This window comes from Neofelis nebulosa, chromosome 11 (genome assembly GCF_028018385.1).
Source record: "Neofelis nebulosa isolate mNeoNeb1 chromosome 11, mNeoNeb1.pri, whole genome shotgun sequence".
In the NCBI taxonomy this organism is placed as follows: domain Eukaryota; kingdom Metazoa; phylum Chordata; class Mammalia; order Carnivora; family Felidae; genus Neofelis; species Neofelis nebulosa.
This window is the reverse complement of record NC_080792.1, coordinates 24289392-24306608: the sequence shown is the minus strand read 5'-3', so window position 1 is coordinate 24306608 and position 17217 is coordinate 24289392. Positions and strand designations below refer to the sequence as shown.

General features: G+C 40.3%; 1 protein-coding gene and 1 pseudogene across 2 annotated transcripts in view; both read left to right on the top strand.

Moving 5' to 3' along the window:
• Nucleotides 1-695, top strand: LOC131489769 (large ribosomal subunit protein eL33-like; annotated as a pseudogene).
• An 8195-nt stretch (nt 696-8890) lies between these two features.
• The window catches only part of ME2 (malic enzyme 2), a 54734-nt gene continuing 46407 nt past the window's right edge, over nt 8891-17217 (top strand). The window contains exons 1-2 of one of the 2 annotated variants that reach the window (XM_058692063.1): nt 8891-9020; nt 16991-17110. In XM_058692063.1, the coding sequence (XP_058548046.1) occupies nt 17003-17110 (108 nt within the window). In that variant the 5' untranslated portion in view covers nt 8891-9020; nt 16991-17002. Of the gene's footprint in view, nt 9021-12304; nt 12439-16990; nt 17111-17217 lie in introns of those variants that run through there. The other variant, XM_058692064.1, reaches the window with a different exon arrangement.

The window sequence follows — 17217 nt, the reverse complement described above, 5'->3', positions numbered from 1 at the left end:
GCTCCAGAATGTTCCTTCTCACATTTTCTTCTCACTTTCCTTTCCTCCCTAATAAGTACACACTGGGCTGAATTCATGACTGAACAGTTTGATTTCCATTTTCTCATTGTTGGTGTAATGTTTTTTGAATGTTATTTTCACAGCTGGCATGAAATAAAATTCTATTCCTTTTCCACACTTACATAAGGATGACAGTTGCTTTTCATATGTTCTTGAGAAAATGTGAGTGAAATATAAAAATACGACATGTCGCTCTCTCCGCCATCTTGGAACCTGTGGAGGTGTGCGGGGAGCAGGACTCCTGAAATGACAAATATGTCTGGAAGGCTGTGGTCCAAAGCCATTTTTGCTGGCTATAAGTTGGAGTCTCTGGAACCAGAGGGAGCACACAGCTCTTCTTAAAATTGAAGGTGTTTATGTTCTAAATGACACTGGATTCTATCTAGGCAAGAGATGGGCTTGTGTGTACAAAGCAAAGAACAGCACAGTGACTCCTGGTGGCGAACTGAATAAAACCAGAGTAATCTGGAGACAAGTAGCTAGTGCTCATGGAAACAGTGGGATGGTCCCAGCCCAGTTCTGAAGCAACCTTCCTGCTAAAGCCACTGGCCACAGAATCCGTGTGATGCTGTATACCTCAAGGATTTAAACTAACTGAAAAATAAATTAATAAAGGTGCATAGTTGTTCTCTTGTTTTTTTGTTTAAAAAAATGAACAAGTCATTTTTCTTCACAAAAGGAACTCGGATACATTCTTCTACCAAGAAAAAAATTGTAAAATGCATTTTAAAAAGTCATCATGGTAGGCTTTCAAAAATATATTCTAGAGCAATTACTCCAAGAGGAAGAATGTCAGTAATAAAATTACTTCCTTAATGTGTCTCACAATATGTGCCTCTAGCACAAGGAAAGACGTGAACAAATTCCTCTTAACAAGGGATAGTAGATGATAAGGGAAGTTTTCTAAGTCATCAACTTTGGATGCTGAAATCCAAACTGGATTCGGTGAAATCCAACTGGAAATGTGGCCAGTTTTCAACTTGAAGGCACCCTCTGCAATGCTGACCAGGCAAACCCACATTTGTTTCACCAGGCCACAGGAAAGCCCAGGTAACACTGTCCCAAGGAACACTCAATAAATTGAAAGGGAGTAGAATTTACTGAAAGTCACAAAAGACCTGTTGACAGGGAATGTCTCCACATATCCTTGAAACTGGAGATCTGACAAAAGAAACTGCTACAGGAAACCGTTTCCCGGTATCAGAAGTTGAACTCATAAATTGCTGACTGATAGAAGGAAGTTCTTAGCTAAACTGAGATCAAAACAGCGCAGTACACAGGGTTTTTAGCCACAGGTGGTAGGTGAACTTGGATTGAGAAAAGTATACTTATCTTCGCTATCTCTTCACTGGCATTTAGCATTTTGTTTGTGGATGAAGACGACAAACTGCCAGGATTAACAGAAACCACAGATTTCTCATATCACCTTACAGCTGTTGCAGATACTTTGAAATACCATTTATATTCATCATTACTAGTTATTAGACCCACCATTAGATTTTTATTTAATGTATTATAAAGTAGCATATGTATTATTATACCAGAAATTTGGGGATAAAAAAATATTTTGAGGGGTACTTAGGTGACTCAGTCAGTTAAGTATCTGACTCTTGATTCTGGCTCAGGTCATGATCTCATGGTGACATTGAGCCCCAATTCAGGCTCTGCACTGATAGCACGGAGCCTGCTTGGGATTCTCTCTCTCCCTCTCTGCCCCTCCCTTGCTCGCTCTCTCTCTCTCAAAATAAATGTTTAAAAAAAATTTTTTTTTAACGTTTATTTATTTTTGAGACAGAGAGAGACAGAGCATGAACGGGGGAGGGGCAGAGAGAGAGGGAGACACAGAATCGGAAGCAGGCTCCAGGCTCTGAGCCATCAGCCCAGAGCCCGACACGGGGCTCGAACTCGCGGACCGCGAGATCATGACCTGAGCTGAAGTCGGACACTTAACCGACTGAGCCACCCAGGCGCCCCAAAATAAATGTTTTTTAAAAAAGAAATAAATATTTCCAAAAAAATCCAGATATAATTTTTGGAAGGTTGTGTCATTTTGGACTAACCTCTTATTCTATGTTCTTCTGTGTGATATAATTCTGGTTCAAGTATAATGAAGGAAAGACATTCTACTTCACTTTGGATGTCTATTAAAACAGAATGCTCTAGGGCTCCTGGGTGGCTCAGTTGGTTAAATGTCTGACTCTTGATTTCGTCTCAGGTCGCGATCTCACAGTTCATGAAATCTAGCCCTGAGTCGGGCCCTGGGCCAACAGTGTGGATCCTGCTTGGGATTCTCCCTCTCTCCCTCCCTTTCTGCCCCTCTCCTGCTTACACACACACTCTCTCTCTCTCGCTCTCTCTCAAAATAAATAAATAAATTAATTAAAAACCAGAATGCTCCAATTAATTGCTGAAATTGGTGCAGACCCCAAGATGATCAAATTCTAATATGAACCATCAGTATTGAGTCAAACCTCCAGGGAGGTGTTGGGTTCCCCAAACATTCATGAGATAGCCAGTGGCCATGGTAAGGATATCTGGAAGAATTCCCAGCCCAGGAGTGCAGCTTGGTGTGGAGGGTGACTCACTTTTGAGAAACATTTCAGAATCCTAGCAAGTCTAAAGCAAACAGTAATGGAAGGAAAGGCATGCCTAGGAGATTTCTTTTATGGTTAGCCCACAACTTATTGATCTAACAGATATGACATATTCAATTTAACAACATCAAAGCTGTTTTTAGGATTCTGATATCCCTTGTGCCAAAGAACCCACCATTTATTGCTTAGTAGTAAAATATATTGACTAGGATTAGGAGTAAAATAACTTAAGCCCAAGTTATTAATTCATGTTTTTTCTTAAATTACTGTTATCTATTATAGTTACTCTCTTGGCCACAGAAAGCTTGAAAACTTTATAGAAAAGTGTCCCTGTAATGCCCCCAAGAGATAGAATCTCAGAGGTACCTTTTCATCCCATGTAGTCTAAGAACCATGAAGCATGTGGGGTCTATTAAGACTGTATGTAAAGTTATGCTCAAGATACCGGGAACATTTTTTGAATAATAAAGGCAAACATTTCTGGGATTTTTTTCCCTGACATCAGCCAGAGACTTTGCATACATTCTATTTGGTGCAAACATTCTACCTGGTGCCTAGATCATAACTACACATCTGATGAATGAACAATAAAATCGTACTGCTTGTGGTTTAAGCATAACATATTCTCATTGTGGGAAGGAAAGAACTGCTTTTGCCTTGGCACAGCAACTTCTTGAAGGTAAAGAAAGTGTCATGGATTTCTCATTATCCCATATCTAGACATAAAAATTCATTCACAGCAGCATGAGTTCACAGAATCTAGAACTTCAGGGGTCCTCCATGCTTCCCAAATGCTAATGTGCATGACCATGTTGGATTCTGATGCAGTAGGTCTGGGGTGGGGATATAGATTTCATTTTTCTAACAATCTTTCGATGCCAATCTAGCCGCTCCTCCAGTCCTCTCTTAAGGGCTTATTAGATAATCATGAAGAGAGACTAGGATTTAGAATGAATAACACCAAACAACCAGAAAATTTTAGAGGTGGCATTAGTAAGACTGAATCACCTTCATAAAAGAAAGAAGATATTGGGTCACCTGGGTGGCTCAGTCGGTTAAGTGTCTGACTTCAGTTCAGGTCATGATCTTGTAGTTCATGAGTTTGAGTCCCGTGTCAGTCTCTGTGCTGACGGAAGGAAGAAAGAAAGAAAGAAAGAGAAAGAAAGAAGGTTGTGCCACAATGACGTGATGCTAGCAAATTTTACTTTACTCTCTTCAGGTTACCTAAGTTCTAGATAAAAATCAAGAGGTAAAATATTATCCACAAACACCAAAGTGTTATTTTTCTTTAAGGAGTGGAGGTTCTTCTATTGTTAATAAGCCTATGATATTACCTTCTTTGTGCTTCACAAAAGTTTCTAGAACTCTCCTTAAGAATATTTTGGTAATGAAGGTATTACTTATTATGGTATTAATTACTGCTTAGTTACAGTAGTAGTTTAGTCTTTTAGATATGCTGAAAAGTTACATTATTTTAATTATATAAAAATGGTTAGTACTTTTTTAAGTGGTAATTACCATCATTGGCACTTCATTGTATTTTATTTAAAAAACATTTAATGTTTATTTATTTTTGAGAGAGAGAGAGCATGTGCAGGGAAGGGGCAGAGAGAGGGAGACAGCAGAAGATCTGAAGTGGGCGCCAAAGGGGGGCTGGAGGGGCTGGAACTCACAAGCTGTGAACTGCAAGATCATGACCTGATCTGTAGGATGTCCAACAGAATGAGCCACCCAGGCACCCTGGCACTTCATTGTACTTTAAAACGCATTGTTTTGGGGCTCTTGGATAGCTCAATCAGTTAAGCCTTCGACTTCAGCTCAGGTTATATCTCATGGTTCATGGTTTCGAGTCCTGTATCGGGCTGTGTGCTGACAGCTCAGAGCCTGGAGCTTGCTTTGGGTTCTGTGTCTCCCTCACTCTTTGCCCCTCCCCTGCTCATGCTCTCTCTCTCTTTCTCAGGAATCAATAAACATTAAAAAAAAAAACCCACATTTTTTTTTTTAATGACAGTACCTACACCAAATGCCTGCCTTCCTTTCTTTCTTTCTTTCTTTCTTTCTTTCTTTCTTTCTTTCTTTCTTTCTTTCTCTTTCTTTTTAACATCAAATGCTTTTATGTCTCACTTCCAAACCAGGCTGACTGGACACAAATGCCTTTAGATATACAGTTTACTTTCTCTTTTATTTTTAAAGAGTTTGCATTTTTAATGACCCTAATTTATTGAAGGATAATTCCCAGTGGTGCAGTCAGCATTCATTATTAATGTTTTCTATTCTAAGGCAGATGGAATTGTGTAAATCTAAACACATGATTAGCGCAATCTATCTACTTTTGCTATAGATGATGTGCCAACCTAAAACCAATGATCCTACTACATACATTCTCATTATAAGGAGAATAACCTTCCATAATTCTCTGAAAACTCAATAATATGGATTTTCCTTAAGGAAACACACTTGGTGCTTCGATGAAATAAAGCTACTCTATTTTCATGGCAACTGGTACAGAAGTTTCTCTAAGCATCTTCCTTTAATTTTTAGGAAGATGGGCAAGAGTGTGCCCATCTTGAGATAACTGGCATACCTTCCACTTTAAGCTGCCTATTGAAGGGTTTTTAGGGAAGTCACCTGGCCAAGTGTGCCCTGGAAGCCTGCCCCTTTAAGGCTCCTCCTACTTCACAAGTGGACTAGCCAACCTGAAGACAAACTGAAATAGCAGCTTCAGCTCACAACAGTGCAAGACTTATACAAACTTATCCATACCTATGCCCTTCCCTTAGTTTAGTGACCAAGCCCTATACCTATTTCTTCCTCCTACTTTCCTGTTAACTTGGGTCTTGGCACTTTGTTTTACCAGATGTCCTGCTTTGTAATCCATCCTTTCTGGAAGAGCTTGTACCTTCTTTCTAGGCTTGTATTGTCTGCACGGTCATTTTGACAACTCTACAGGGCCCAGTGAGTACACTCTGGACAGTCAGGAATGGTCCCTCACTTTTTCTAAGAGGTCCAGTGGAGGTTACCAAGGAAGAAGCCTAAAATGAAGGTACTGGATCTTCAACAGGGGGCATTTACTCCAAAAGAAACAGCAATGCACAATACAAAAGGTTTATTTTGTATTGGTTGGGGTAGAGATAAAATTCATGCACTGAAGTGTATAAGTACCTCACTCAAGTGTGATGAATTTTAACATATGTACACATATGTAGTCATAGTCCAGACTGAGATATAGAATGTTCCCTTGTCTCTTTTCAGCCAACCCCCCATTAAAGCTAACCACTTTATTGACTTCTAGCATCAAAAATTTCTCCTTAAAAGCTAAGTTCTTATAACTTACCCAGTCATTTCTGTGCTCACAGCGCCAAGTAAAATTTAGCTTGAGTATTATAATAAGCAATATTTAAGTAATAAATTATCTGCTTAATTCCAGCAAAATTGAAATTGAGGACTATACATAGCCTTCCCCTAATTTATTGTACCATAAGGATTGCACTTCTGGATCATACAAACAGATGAAGCCCTTGGAGCCAACTTGAGAACTTAGAAAATTCTGGATTTGAGAAGACATTAAAGGAACATATCCTATAAGTTATATAATACCTTCAGTGAGATCTGGGGCACTCAGTCCATATGACTGAAAACAGATATGTGGAAAATCTATTATTATCATTACTACTACTACTGCTCCTACTGCTTTAGATTTGATATCCTCAATTTGAGTTATGAGCTGTTTTTTTTGAGTTATGAACTATTCTAAAGAAAGAAGTATATAACTAAGATACTATGGCAAGGAGCACGATTTTCGTGCATGTTAACAGTAATTGTTAGTAATTATTTTTAGCTCCAAACAACAGAAAACCCTATTTGAGTTGATTTATACAAACAGAGGCTTCTTTTTCACAAAGTAAGAAATATGGGGCTAGGAACCATGGTGGAATGTGGCTCAATAATACTATCAGGGATCCAAGTTCTTTAATCCTGCCAATACCCTTAGAGTGTAAGGCTTCATCCGTTCGTTTGTCATCTTATGGTGCAATGATGGCTGCCACGCCTCCAAACATTTCTGGTAAGAAGTGGAATGAAGCAAAAAAGCCAAAGGCATATACCAGTTGAGCTTATTTTTCAAACGGCTTTCCAGAAGTCTCGCCCAGCAGCTTCCATGTATGTGACTCTAACAGGGTCCTCTTGGACTAGTACTATACAATGGAAATATATGCAAGCCACAAATGGGACCTACATATGCAATTTTATATTTTCTAGTAGTCACATGAAAAAGGTAAAAAGAGAGGAAAGTAATTTTAATAATAAAGTTCATTTAACCAAAATTCTCCAAAGATTTTGACGTGTGATCAATATTTTTAAAAATCAAGAGGGGTGCCTGGGTGGCTCAGTCAGTTAAGCGTCTGACTCTTGGTTTCAGCTCATGTCATGATCTCGTGGTTCGTGGGTTCCAGGCCCATGTGCTGTCAGCACAGAGTCTGCTTGGGATTCTCTCTCACACCCTCTCTTTCTATCCCTCATCTCCCTCAGAAGAAATAAACATTTAAAAAAATCAACATACATGGTTTACATTCTTTTTTGTACTGTTTTCATACTCAGTGTGTATCTCAATTTAGACTAGCCACATTTCAGGTACTCAATAGCCATATGCTGTCTTGAATAAGAAGCCTCACACCAGTCACCAAAGGGACTCGGGAAGAAAAATGTATTGGGGTGGGCCACCAAACAGTAGCGTATGCCTCATTGACATTAACAAGTGTTTCATTTAAGGAATGAAATCATCTCAATTTAACAAAAATAAGTCCCATCCATGGGTTGTTCTAATGTAGGACGAACTGTCTTTCAAAGACAAAACAATTTTACCTCTATTAATGGAGCATTTATGACTTTTGTAATTTTTGAAGTTTCTCTCATTCCGATTGATATTCTTGACAATTCCTTGCGAGCAGGGTTATTTTTAGGTGATGGTTACTTATAGTCCTTCTTTTACTGAGATGGTTACTATAGCAGCCATATCTATCATTTATCAACCAACTGCAGTGTTTCCAAGCATGCCCCACCCTTCCATCTCATAGTGGTCGGCTGCTCCAGATTTCACGTAATTGTAAGTTTAAGAATGGATAACTCTCTTTTCTCAACTTCCGCTCAATTTTCTCTACCTTACATTTCCATCACTCAGTTTTCTTATTCCATCTTCCTTGACTCTTTTTTTACCCTTCACACTTTCACTTTAAAATTATCATTACCATACTTCAAAAGTAAACTCAGTTACAGCCAAGAAGTTTTGGTTATAAGATTTTCTGAAAAAAAGTGAAGAAATAGCCTCCAATGTCATAACCGTGAGTGAAGATGTATTAAGGTGCAGTCCCTGCTGCTTTCAAGATGACAATGTAGGGTTCCAGTGCTCTTCTGAGAGAACATTGAACTATTTATGGTGACTGTGACGGTAGGGATTGGTAAATTCCTCGCGGGCCAGTAACTGTGCTAACAGGCGTGGAGAGCAGCAAAGAATTCTGCAAAAGAGCGAGGAGACACAAAAAATAGCTCAGAAACAGAAGTCGCTCCTAAAGTGCGGAGGCCTCGCATTTCCTGGGTTCCCCTTCTTCTGCTTCTCCAGTCTCCTGACCTGTATCCAGCTCTTAATCTCTCCATCCTCTGCCTGCCTCACCTGGCTGTTCAGGATGGACCCAAACTCCCAGCCTTTCTCTCGCCTCCTGGGGACTGGGAAGACTGGTACCCGCCAACATCCCCCGGCCCGCCCGCGCCTGCGCAAAGCCTCTTCTCGCGCGAACGCGCAGCCATCAACTCGAGTATCCGCGCAGCCATCAACTCGAGTACCCCCGCAGCCCCAGGGATGCGAGGTCCGCTGTAAACCAGCCTCCGTTCCTTTCGTGGAACGACGGGCGTCGCCTGTATCTCCGGACTCCTACTCCACACCGCCCCTCTCGCATTCCTCGGGATCGAGTGCACACGGGCGCGCGCCCGGCCTCAAAACAGAAACCTCAAAGAAACAGACCGAGGAAAGCGCCCAGGGGAAGGAACCCCGGCGCGCGGGCCGCGAAGCCTCAGCCACAGCTCCGCCCCCCGGGGGCCGGCTTTCTGCCTCCGCATTGGTCCGCGCGCCCGTCAGTTTCCGCCCCAGGCCGCGCCGGCCGGCCTCCAGACTCCCTTGCTCATTACGCCGCCGTACTTAGGCTTGCCTCGCCGGCTTTTGGCTGCCCGTGCCAGTCCGAGCCTGAGCTAGCGCCGGCTCCGCGAAGCTCGGGAAGGGGAGGGCCGGACTCGGCCGCAGCTGAGCATCGCCTGGGTGGGCGGCAGGGCCGCGGCCTCTCCGCCGGCAGCACCACCTGTCGCGGGGCGAGACTTGGGGTAAGGCTTCGCGTGGCGCGCCGTCGCGGGAGGCTTGGCACTGCGGGGCCAGGGCGGGAGCTCCGAGAGGGGAGCGGGCGCCGGCCTCCTCCTGTCCGGCCAGTGAAGCCGTTTGCGGACCTGCGGCCGGCTTCCGTGTGGGCGGCCGGCACGGACCCGTTTAGCGGATGGGCGGGGCGAGGCAATGGGAAGGGGTTCTTGGGGTCGGGGCTGAGGGTGGGGGAGTGGTCAGGTTGAAGCGGTCCCCAGTTCCAGCGTCCGCGGCTCTTCCCCGGACACGGTTTTGGGGCGCGACTTCCCCGTTTCTAGACTCGCTGGTCCCAGGGTGGCCCCCTTCCCGCCCCGGAGTGAGATCCTGTGGCCTCCAGAACCCGAGCATCGCTCCCTTCCGCGCCCTTTGAACACCCGATTTTGTGGCTAGACACCTATTACCAATGTCTTTCTGCAGGGATGAATTAATGACAGGAGTTAGGCGCTGTGTGTGTGTGTGTGTGTGTGTGTGTGCGCGCGCGCGCGCGCGTGTGTGTGTGTTAGTCCGTTCCTCGCTTTAAAGGAAGTTTGTTAGGAGCTAGAAAGTTCTAAGATTGGAACAGTTCTGTCAGGCAAAATGTCATAAGTAGACCAGGACTGGCAGGTGTTCCTTTGACGCTGGTGGTAACCACTTCTGCTTGTGTGGTGGTGTTACATTTTCGATCCTGGAATTGACTTTCTTTCTTAGGAAAATAATTCCAGAAAGCTTGTTGCCTTTTAATGAGAAGCATAATCAAAATACATTTTTGTATTTTGCAAAATCAAAATACATTTTTTGAAGCAAAATCAAAAATACATTTTTTTTCAAAACAAAAATCTTAACAGTAGTGCTTCCTTACAAAACGTAGTGTTACCTCCTATCAGATTTACCTTCCTGATGCTTGTGGCAATCACTTCTGGCAAAATAATAGCATTGTTGTTTCTTATAGTGTTGCTATTGGTAGCAATGGAAGCACTATTGATTGTCAGTTACGGTCTGGACACTACTCTCTACGTGAGTCTTTTCAAAATAACTTTGAGGTTGGTACTGTTATTTCCCCTTTAGAAATGAATAAACTCAGGCTTAAGAAGGTTAAGTAACTTGCGCAAGATCCCGGGTTTTAGGTAGCAGAGCCTGGATTTGAACTCAAGCAGAATCAGGCAATTTACCATAACAGCTCCAGCCCCCTCTTAACCTTGCCTTGTGTGCTTCTTAAGCATTGTTCATGTTGTTGAGCTAGTTGCAGAGTTGTACTCATGAATTTTAATTTTAAAATTTATTCTTCACTCATAAATTTATTCTTTAGTTTCCAGGCATTCTGGAAGTTAGAGAAGAAATGGTTGCCCACATTTACCCCTCCTCAGCTGCCCTTGTATTGTATGAGCGTGTGTGTGTGTGTGTGTGTGTGTGTGTGTATACATATATATACTAATTATAGTAGTTATACAAAATATAGATAAGTATAGAATCTACTGTGTAATTACTAAAACTAATTGAGTTACATGTTACTATGTTACATGGTTTGCAGAAATATAGAAAAAAACAGTTTAACTCTTGGCTTCTAATATTGAACCTTTAATTAGGTTTGAACTCTGATTTGTAACCTGTATCTGACTCTTTTATGGTAGTTATAAAGACTTAATGAGAAGTTAGGCATAACGGCCAGATATGCTGCTATAACCTTTATCATAGGTTAATAGGGAATGTTGGGCTATGCTTTTGTAGAAGTTCTTCATTCTCTTGAGAATTAAATATACCCTTGCTCAATAGTTACTCCTGAGAAAGAAGCGTTTATAGATTTCACCCTTAGAAGGTGTTTATGTGTAATGTTTTTTCTTTCATACATTTGTTATGAAAACACGTTAAAAAATTCATAAAAGAAAAACTCATTCACCATTTGAGAATTTCTTTTGTAAATTAATTTCTATAATGCCATAAAGTATATTTAATTTCCTATAAAAATAAGCTCTTCTCAACTATATTAAAATTTATGTTAAGTTAAACTAAAATTCTAATTTATGTTGGTGAATTTTTGACAAACTTAGTAATATTTTAAAACAAGTAATGTTGAAACCTGTAATAGTTTACTGAGGATTAATTTTAGAGGGAGGACAAAATTCGTACTAAATGTCAAAATCACTCTACATATGATTTTCTAAAAACCTATTTTATTAAAAGTTAACTTTTATTTTAAAGTCACCATTTTGATTGTATGGCTGCATATCATTTCTGTTGATCAACATGTACAAATTTCAAAAGTAATGAAAAATACTATATTGATTCTTTAGATGTTGTTTAGGATGACATTTGATATTGCCTGGACCTGTATGCCATCCACATTCTCATTATTGACCTAGAGATTTCATTTGAAATCGTATAAATAAATGCTAACCATGATCATCCTTACAGCCTCTTAATAAGGATTTCACACCAGAAGATGTTGATGCAGAAACTCACAGGCATTCAAGAGGCACCTTCTGACCACCTTAGTCTCTTACTACCACTAGTAGTGCTTAGGTAACTAACATTGAAGCACTTAGAGGGCACTGTGATAAGCATCTTACATGGATTATCTAATTTAAATCTTAAAATGGTACTGTTTAGTACGTCCTGTTGCTTATCATCCCCACTTGAATGATGAGAAGACTGCAACAGACTTACTCAAAATCACAGAGCTAGCACTGGCCAACCCTGGATTTAAATCTGGTAGTTGAACCCAGAGCTTGTCTTTGACTACTGCTGACCTGCCTGGATATGGATTTTATTGAATAAACCTTCACGTCAAGTAGTCAGGCTCTTAATGGTGATGATAAAGCTCTAATTGCTTGATACTTTATAAATACCTGATTACTACACACAGCTCTGCCCAATAGAGTTTGCCCTCCGCTAGTTCATTGATAAGAGAAGTAAGACTTGTAAGGCGGTGGTTCCCAGACTTTGGGACTTCTTGGGCAAGCATGCACAGGGGGACAGTTGGGACCAGACATAGACTGCCAACTTTTAATTCTGTCAAGGTTAATGACCTTTTTAAAAACTACCACAGTCTACAATGCCCGTCTTTTCATAAAAGAAAGGACATTTTTTTTATCACTAGAAAGGTATGAAGATTGTAATTAGAACACAAAAACAAAGACCATAAGTTTTGTTTTATGAAAGACTATATTGCATTGTCCCAGTTTTTCTCATTTGGCCACAGACCCGTGAAAAACGTGTCCCAGATGAACACCAATTCAGAGACCATTTGGGAATGCCTGGGTGACACCACTGATTGCAAAAGGGTGATGAGCCGAGTCCAGATTCAGACTCAGGTCTGACTACAAAGCTTGTCCTCGTTGCCCCTAGTCATGACCTCTGTCTAATTTCGGTCTCCTTTGCATTGCTTCCTTTGACCCCAAGTAAGAGGCTAAGGTGAGTAGTCTCCCGCAGCCAGTGACCTAGCAGTTTCTGTCCCAGTCCAGTTTGTAAACAGCAGAGAGTAAGTTCCAGGGCAAGGCCATGTGAATGACACACCAGGGGAGAAACCACAGGCATATCTCAGTATCCCAGAAACTCACATAAGCAGGCAGCTTGATTTTGCATGTTGATTAAAAATTGGAAGCCCTGCCTTTTGGTTCCTTTTTTTACTTCACTCTCCTTCTATCACATCTGCATAACGTAACATTTTATCTTGTTGCCTCCCCAGATGATATTAAGGCTACCTGTCTCTTAGTCCTTGGTTCTAATTTTGGCAGAATTTTTTCCCCTTAAGTTTGTTTGTTTTTTACTTATGCCTGCTGTGTTTTTTTTTTTTATTATTTCTTTTTAACGTTTATTTATTTTTGAGACAGAGAGAGACAGAGCATGAACAGGGGAGGGGCAGAGAGAGAGGGAGACACAGAATCCGAAACAGGCTCCAGGCTCTGAGCGGTCAGCACAGAGCCCGTCGCGGGGCTCGAACTCACGGACCGTGAGATCGTGACCTGAGCCGAAGCTGGTGCTCAACCGACTGAGCCACCCAGGCGCCCCGTCATGCCTGCTGTATTAAAGACACTGTTAAAATTACCTTTATATTTTATTTTACTATCACTTACTAATAAAGTAATTTAAGTGGTATAACATCTATATATTTTTTGGATATATTCTCTCATTTGATCATCAAAATTATCTGTAAGGTAGATTTGACAGGTGGTATTAGCTTTATTAAACAGACTAAATTCAGTGTTTGATAGCAAAACTTTAACCAGGAGTTGAAAGTAGATTTCATGTATTAGAGTGCTGATCTTAACTTCTGAAAGGAAAAACTAATTCTTCTTACTTGCAGACTCAATTCTTCTGGCCACCAAACATGGGAACTTTTCCCCCCACACTCAGCAATTCACCAGTTCTCAGCAGATGCTGACTGGGTGTCCTTTAATTTAACCTCATTCTGACGCTGTCCAAATGCAGATAGCTTCACATCCCACAGGTTAAGAGTTCAGTCGCAAAAGATGTCCCTACTTCAGATGCCAATTGGAAGTCCAGGTTGTGACCTATACTTCTGACCTATAAACTGAGGCTTCCCACAAACCCCTCCTCAAATTGGATGATTTTATAATGGCACATTGAACTCAGAGAGATACTTTACTTGCCTTTACCGGTTTATTATAGAAGGATGCAACTCAGGAACAGGTGGAAGAGATCCGTAGAACTGGGTATCGATGGGAGTCAGGGGAGGATGTGGGGCTTCCCTGCCTTCCCTGAGTGTGCCAACCCCCAGCACCTAGGTGTGTTCAACCTGAAAGCTTGGCAGATCTCCTTCTTCATGAGTCTCTAGCCCCTGCCCACTTCCCTTTTCTGGAGGTTCCGGAGTGGGGCTGAAAATTCCTGCTGTCTAATCGCTTGGTGTTTCTGGTGACCAGCTCTTCCCTGAGGCTTTGTAGTGGTCCACCCTGGGTCACCTCAAAATGGGTGGCTTAGGAATAACAGAAAATACTCCTATCATGCAGGAAATTCCAAAGATTTTTAGGAACTCTGTTCCAGAAACTGGGGACAAAAACCAAATACATTTCTTACTATACAACAAGTGCTGATTACAAAATGCCTTTTTTTTTTTTCAGATTTTCTTTGATTTAAAGTAAAAAGTATTCTGTATTATTTTAGATGTGCCTACCTCACCAATATACTGCAAATACTAGTTCAGTCTTCTGGTACTAAAGTTTTAATCGTGACACATAATGCTGTCTCTCCTGGAAGAGCCACACAAACACATGATGAATGCTACCATTTCAATTTCTGCCTTTTTAAAATTTATTTTGAAATAACTTGAAAGGCTTTGGTTGCATACATCATACTTCTTGGCCCCTTAATAGTTCACTGTGTGTTTTCAAAACACAGGTGTCTCTTACATATGGTTATCAAATTCAGGAAATTTAAAATTTTACAAAACTTTTATGTAAGCTATGGTACATGTTTCAGTTTTGCCAGTTGACCCAATAAATGTCCTTTATAGCATTTTTTTTTTTTGATTTAGGTTTTGCATCTAGTTGTCATATGTTTAGTCTTCTTTGAATTGCAGTAGTTCCTTAGTGTTTGTCTTTCAGGACATTAACTTTTTAAAGTGGCCCAATTATTTTGTTGTATATCTCTTGTAATTCTTTATTACTATTATTATTGAAGTATATTTGACATAAAACACTGTATAAAGTTAAGATGTACAACATGTTAATTTGATATATTTACATATTGTAGTATGATTGCCATTGTAGTGATATTTATTGCTTCTAATGTTATATCATTTCTCTTTGGTGGTTGAAACAATTAAGATGTAGTCTCCTAGCAAGTGTGATGATTATAATACAGTATTGTTGTCTATATTCACTATATCATGTATTAGATCTCTAGGAGTTACTATCTCTTAAGAATGTCACTACAGGTTTGTACCTTTAAACATCTGTCCTATCCTCCCATCCCCCCATCCCCATCTCTCATGATTTTTGATGTTCTTATATAGATTTCTTGTTTTTGTGGCCGTACTTATACACTACATTTATATGAAATACCCAGAATAGGTAAATCCATAAAGACAGTAAGCAGATTGGTGGTTTATGGGCACTGGGGGAGGGGAAAAGCTGCTTAATGGGTACAGTGTTTTCTGCCGGGATAGTGATATTTTGGAACTAGATGTGGGGTTGCACAACATAATAGCTTTTCTAAATACCTTCAAATTATTCACTTGAAAATGGCAAATTTTGTTATGTGAATTTCACTTCACTTAAAAAATAATCCCAATGTAAACGGTTTGCTGCACCCCCCCCCCCATACAAACCCTTGATTTCTCAAAAACTACAAATTCCACTAAGAACTTATTGCGGGATCATTGCAATGATTTGTAATAATTATGATAAATGGGCATTGCAGGTTGATTTTTGGTGGGAGAATTGATATGCAGAAGAATCTATTATATTCGTATCATTTAATGTTTAATGTAGTATGTAGAATTTTCCATTTTGAAAAATTCCCATGTGTTTGTGATGGACAGGAAAGGGTAAAAACATGTTTTCTAGCCAATTTGCATGTTTTTCTATGTTAAATAACAGGGTTTTTGAAAACAAAAAATATTTAGTACATTACATAATCCATAACACATAATATATAATTATTACATAAAAATAAGTATAGTATTATACTAATATTAGTACATTGAAGTCCTATATCTAGGTTAAGAATTTGTTTTTTGGTTTATTTTTTTCATTTCTTTAAATGTTTATTTTTTAGAGAGAGAGTGTGTATGAGCAGGGGAGGGGCAGAGAGAAATTCTTAACCTACATCTAGGTTAAGAATTTGTTTGTTTTTTGGTTTATTTTTTTCATTTCTTTAAATGTTTATTTTTTAGAGAGAGAGTGTGTGTGAGCAGGGGAGGGGCAGAGAGAAATTCTTAACCTACATCTAGGTTAAGAATTTGTTTGTTTTTTGGTTAATTTTTTTCATTTCTTTAAATGTTTATTTTTTTAATTTTTTTTTTTTTTTAACATTTATTTTTGAGACAGAGAGAGACAGAGCATGAACGGGGGAGGGGCAGAGAGAGAGGGAGACACAGAATCGGAAGCAGGCTCCAGGCTCTGAGACATCAGCCCAGAGCCTGACGCGGGGCTCAAATTCACGGACCGCGAGATCGTGACCTAAGCCGAAGTCGGACGCTCAACCGACTGAGCCACCCAGGCGCCCCTAAATGTTTATTTTTTAGAGAGAGAGTGTGTGTGAGCAGGGGAGGGGCAGAGAGAAATTCTTAACCTACATCTAGGTTAAGAATTTGTTTGTTTTTTGGTTTATTTTTTTTCATTTCTTTAAATGTTTATTTTTTAGAGAGAGAGTGTGTGTGAGCAGGGGAGGGGCACAGAATCCGAAGCAGACTCCAGGCTCTGAGCTGTCAGCACAGAGCCCAAGGAGGGGCTCAAACTCATGTACTGCAAGATCACGACCTGAGCCTAGCAGAAGTAGGCCTCATAACCGACAGAGCCACCGAGGTGCCCCTAGGTTAAGAATTTGAATAGCTTCTCTTCCTCTAAATGTTTATGCTCCAGGCTTTTCTGTTACTTAACTTTTCCACCTTCAGCCTAGACTCCCACACCCATTTACATGGAACTCATGTTTACTAGATGTTACCTTGTTTCTTAATCTCTCCATTTTTTGGTCCCATAAATGGGAGATACATACCTTGTCACACTTGGGTAGATTAGAAAAAGAATAAGTGTTTAGCACATTTTGTAGTGTACCGTATATACAAAATGGCAATGATGAGTAACCAGGGACTTAGAGTGTTGTCAGTCTTTGTCTTCACCCAACTATTACTCTTTTACAACCGTTGCAACCTGTAGAAACATAAATGTACTTTGAAAAAGCTTTATCAAGTGTGGAAAATTAGGCTTTCTATATCTGCTTTTGAAAACTGATACCTGATGTGCATGCAGTTCTCTGAAAAGTTTATTTGCTTCTTTTTTCCCAGGTGAAAGGAAAGATGTTGTCCCGGATCAGAGTAGTTGCCGCTCCTTGTACTCTGGCATGTCGTCATTTGCACATAAAAGAGAAAGGCAAGCCACTCATGTTGAACCCAAGAACAAACAAGGCTAGTAACTTTAATACTAACATAACATTTTCTCTCTTCCTGGAAGAGGTTTGATATATTTCAGACTGATAAAGTATGAACTTTTTGTATTTTGTAGCTTTATCCTA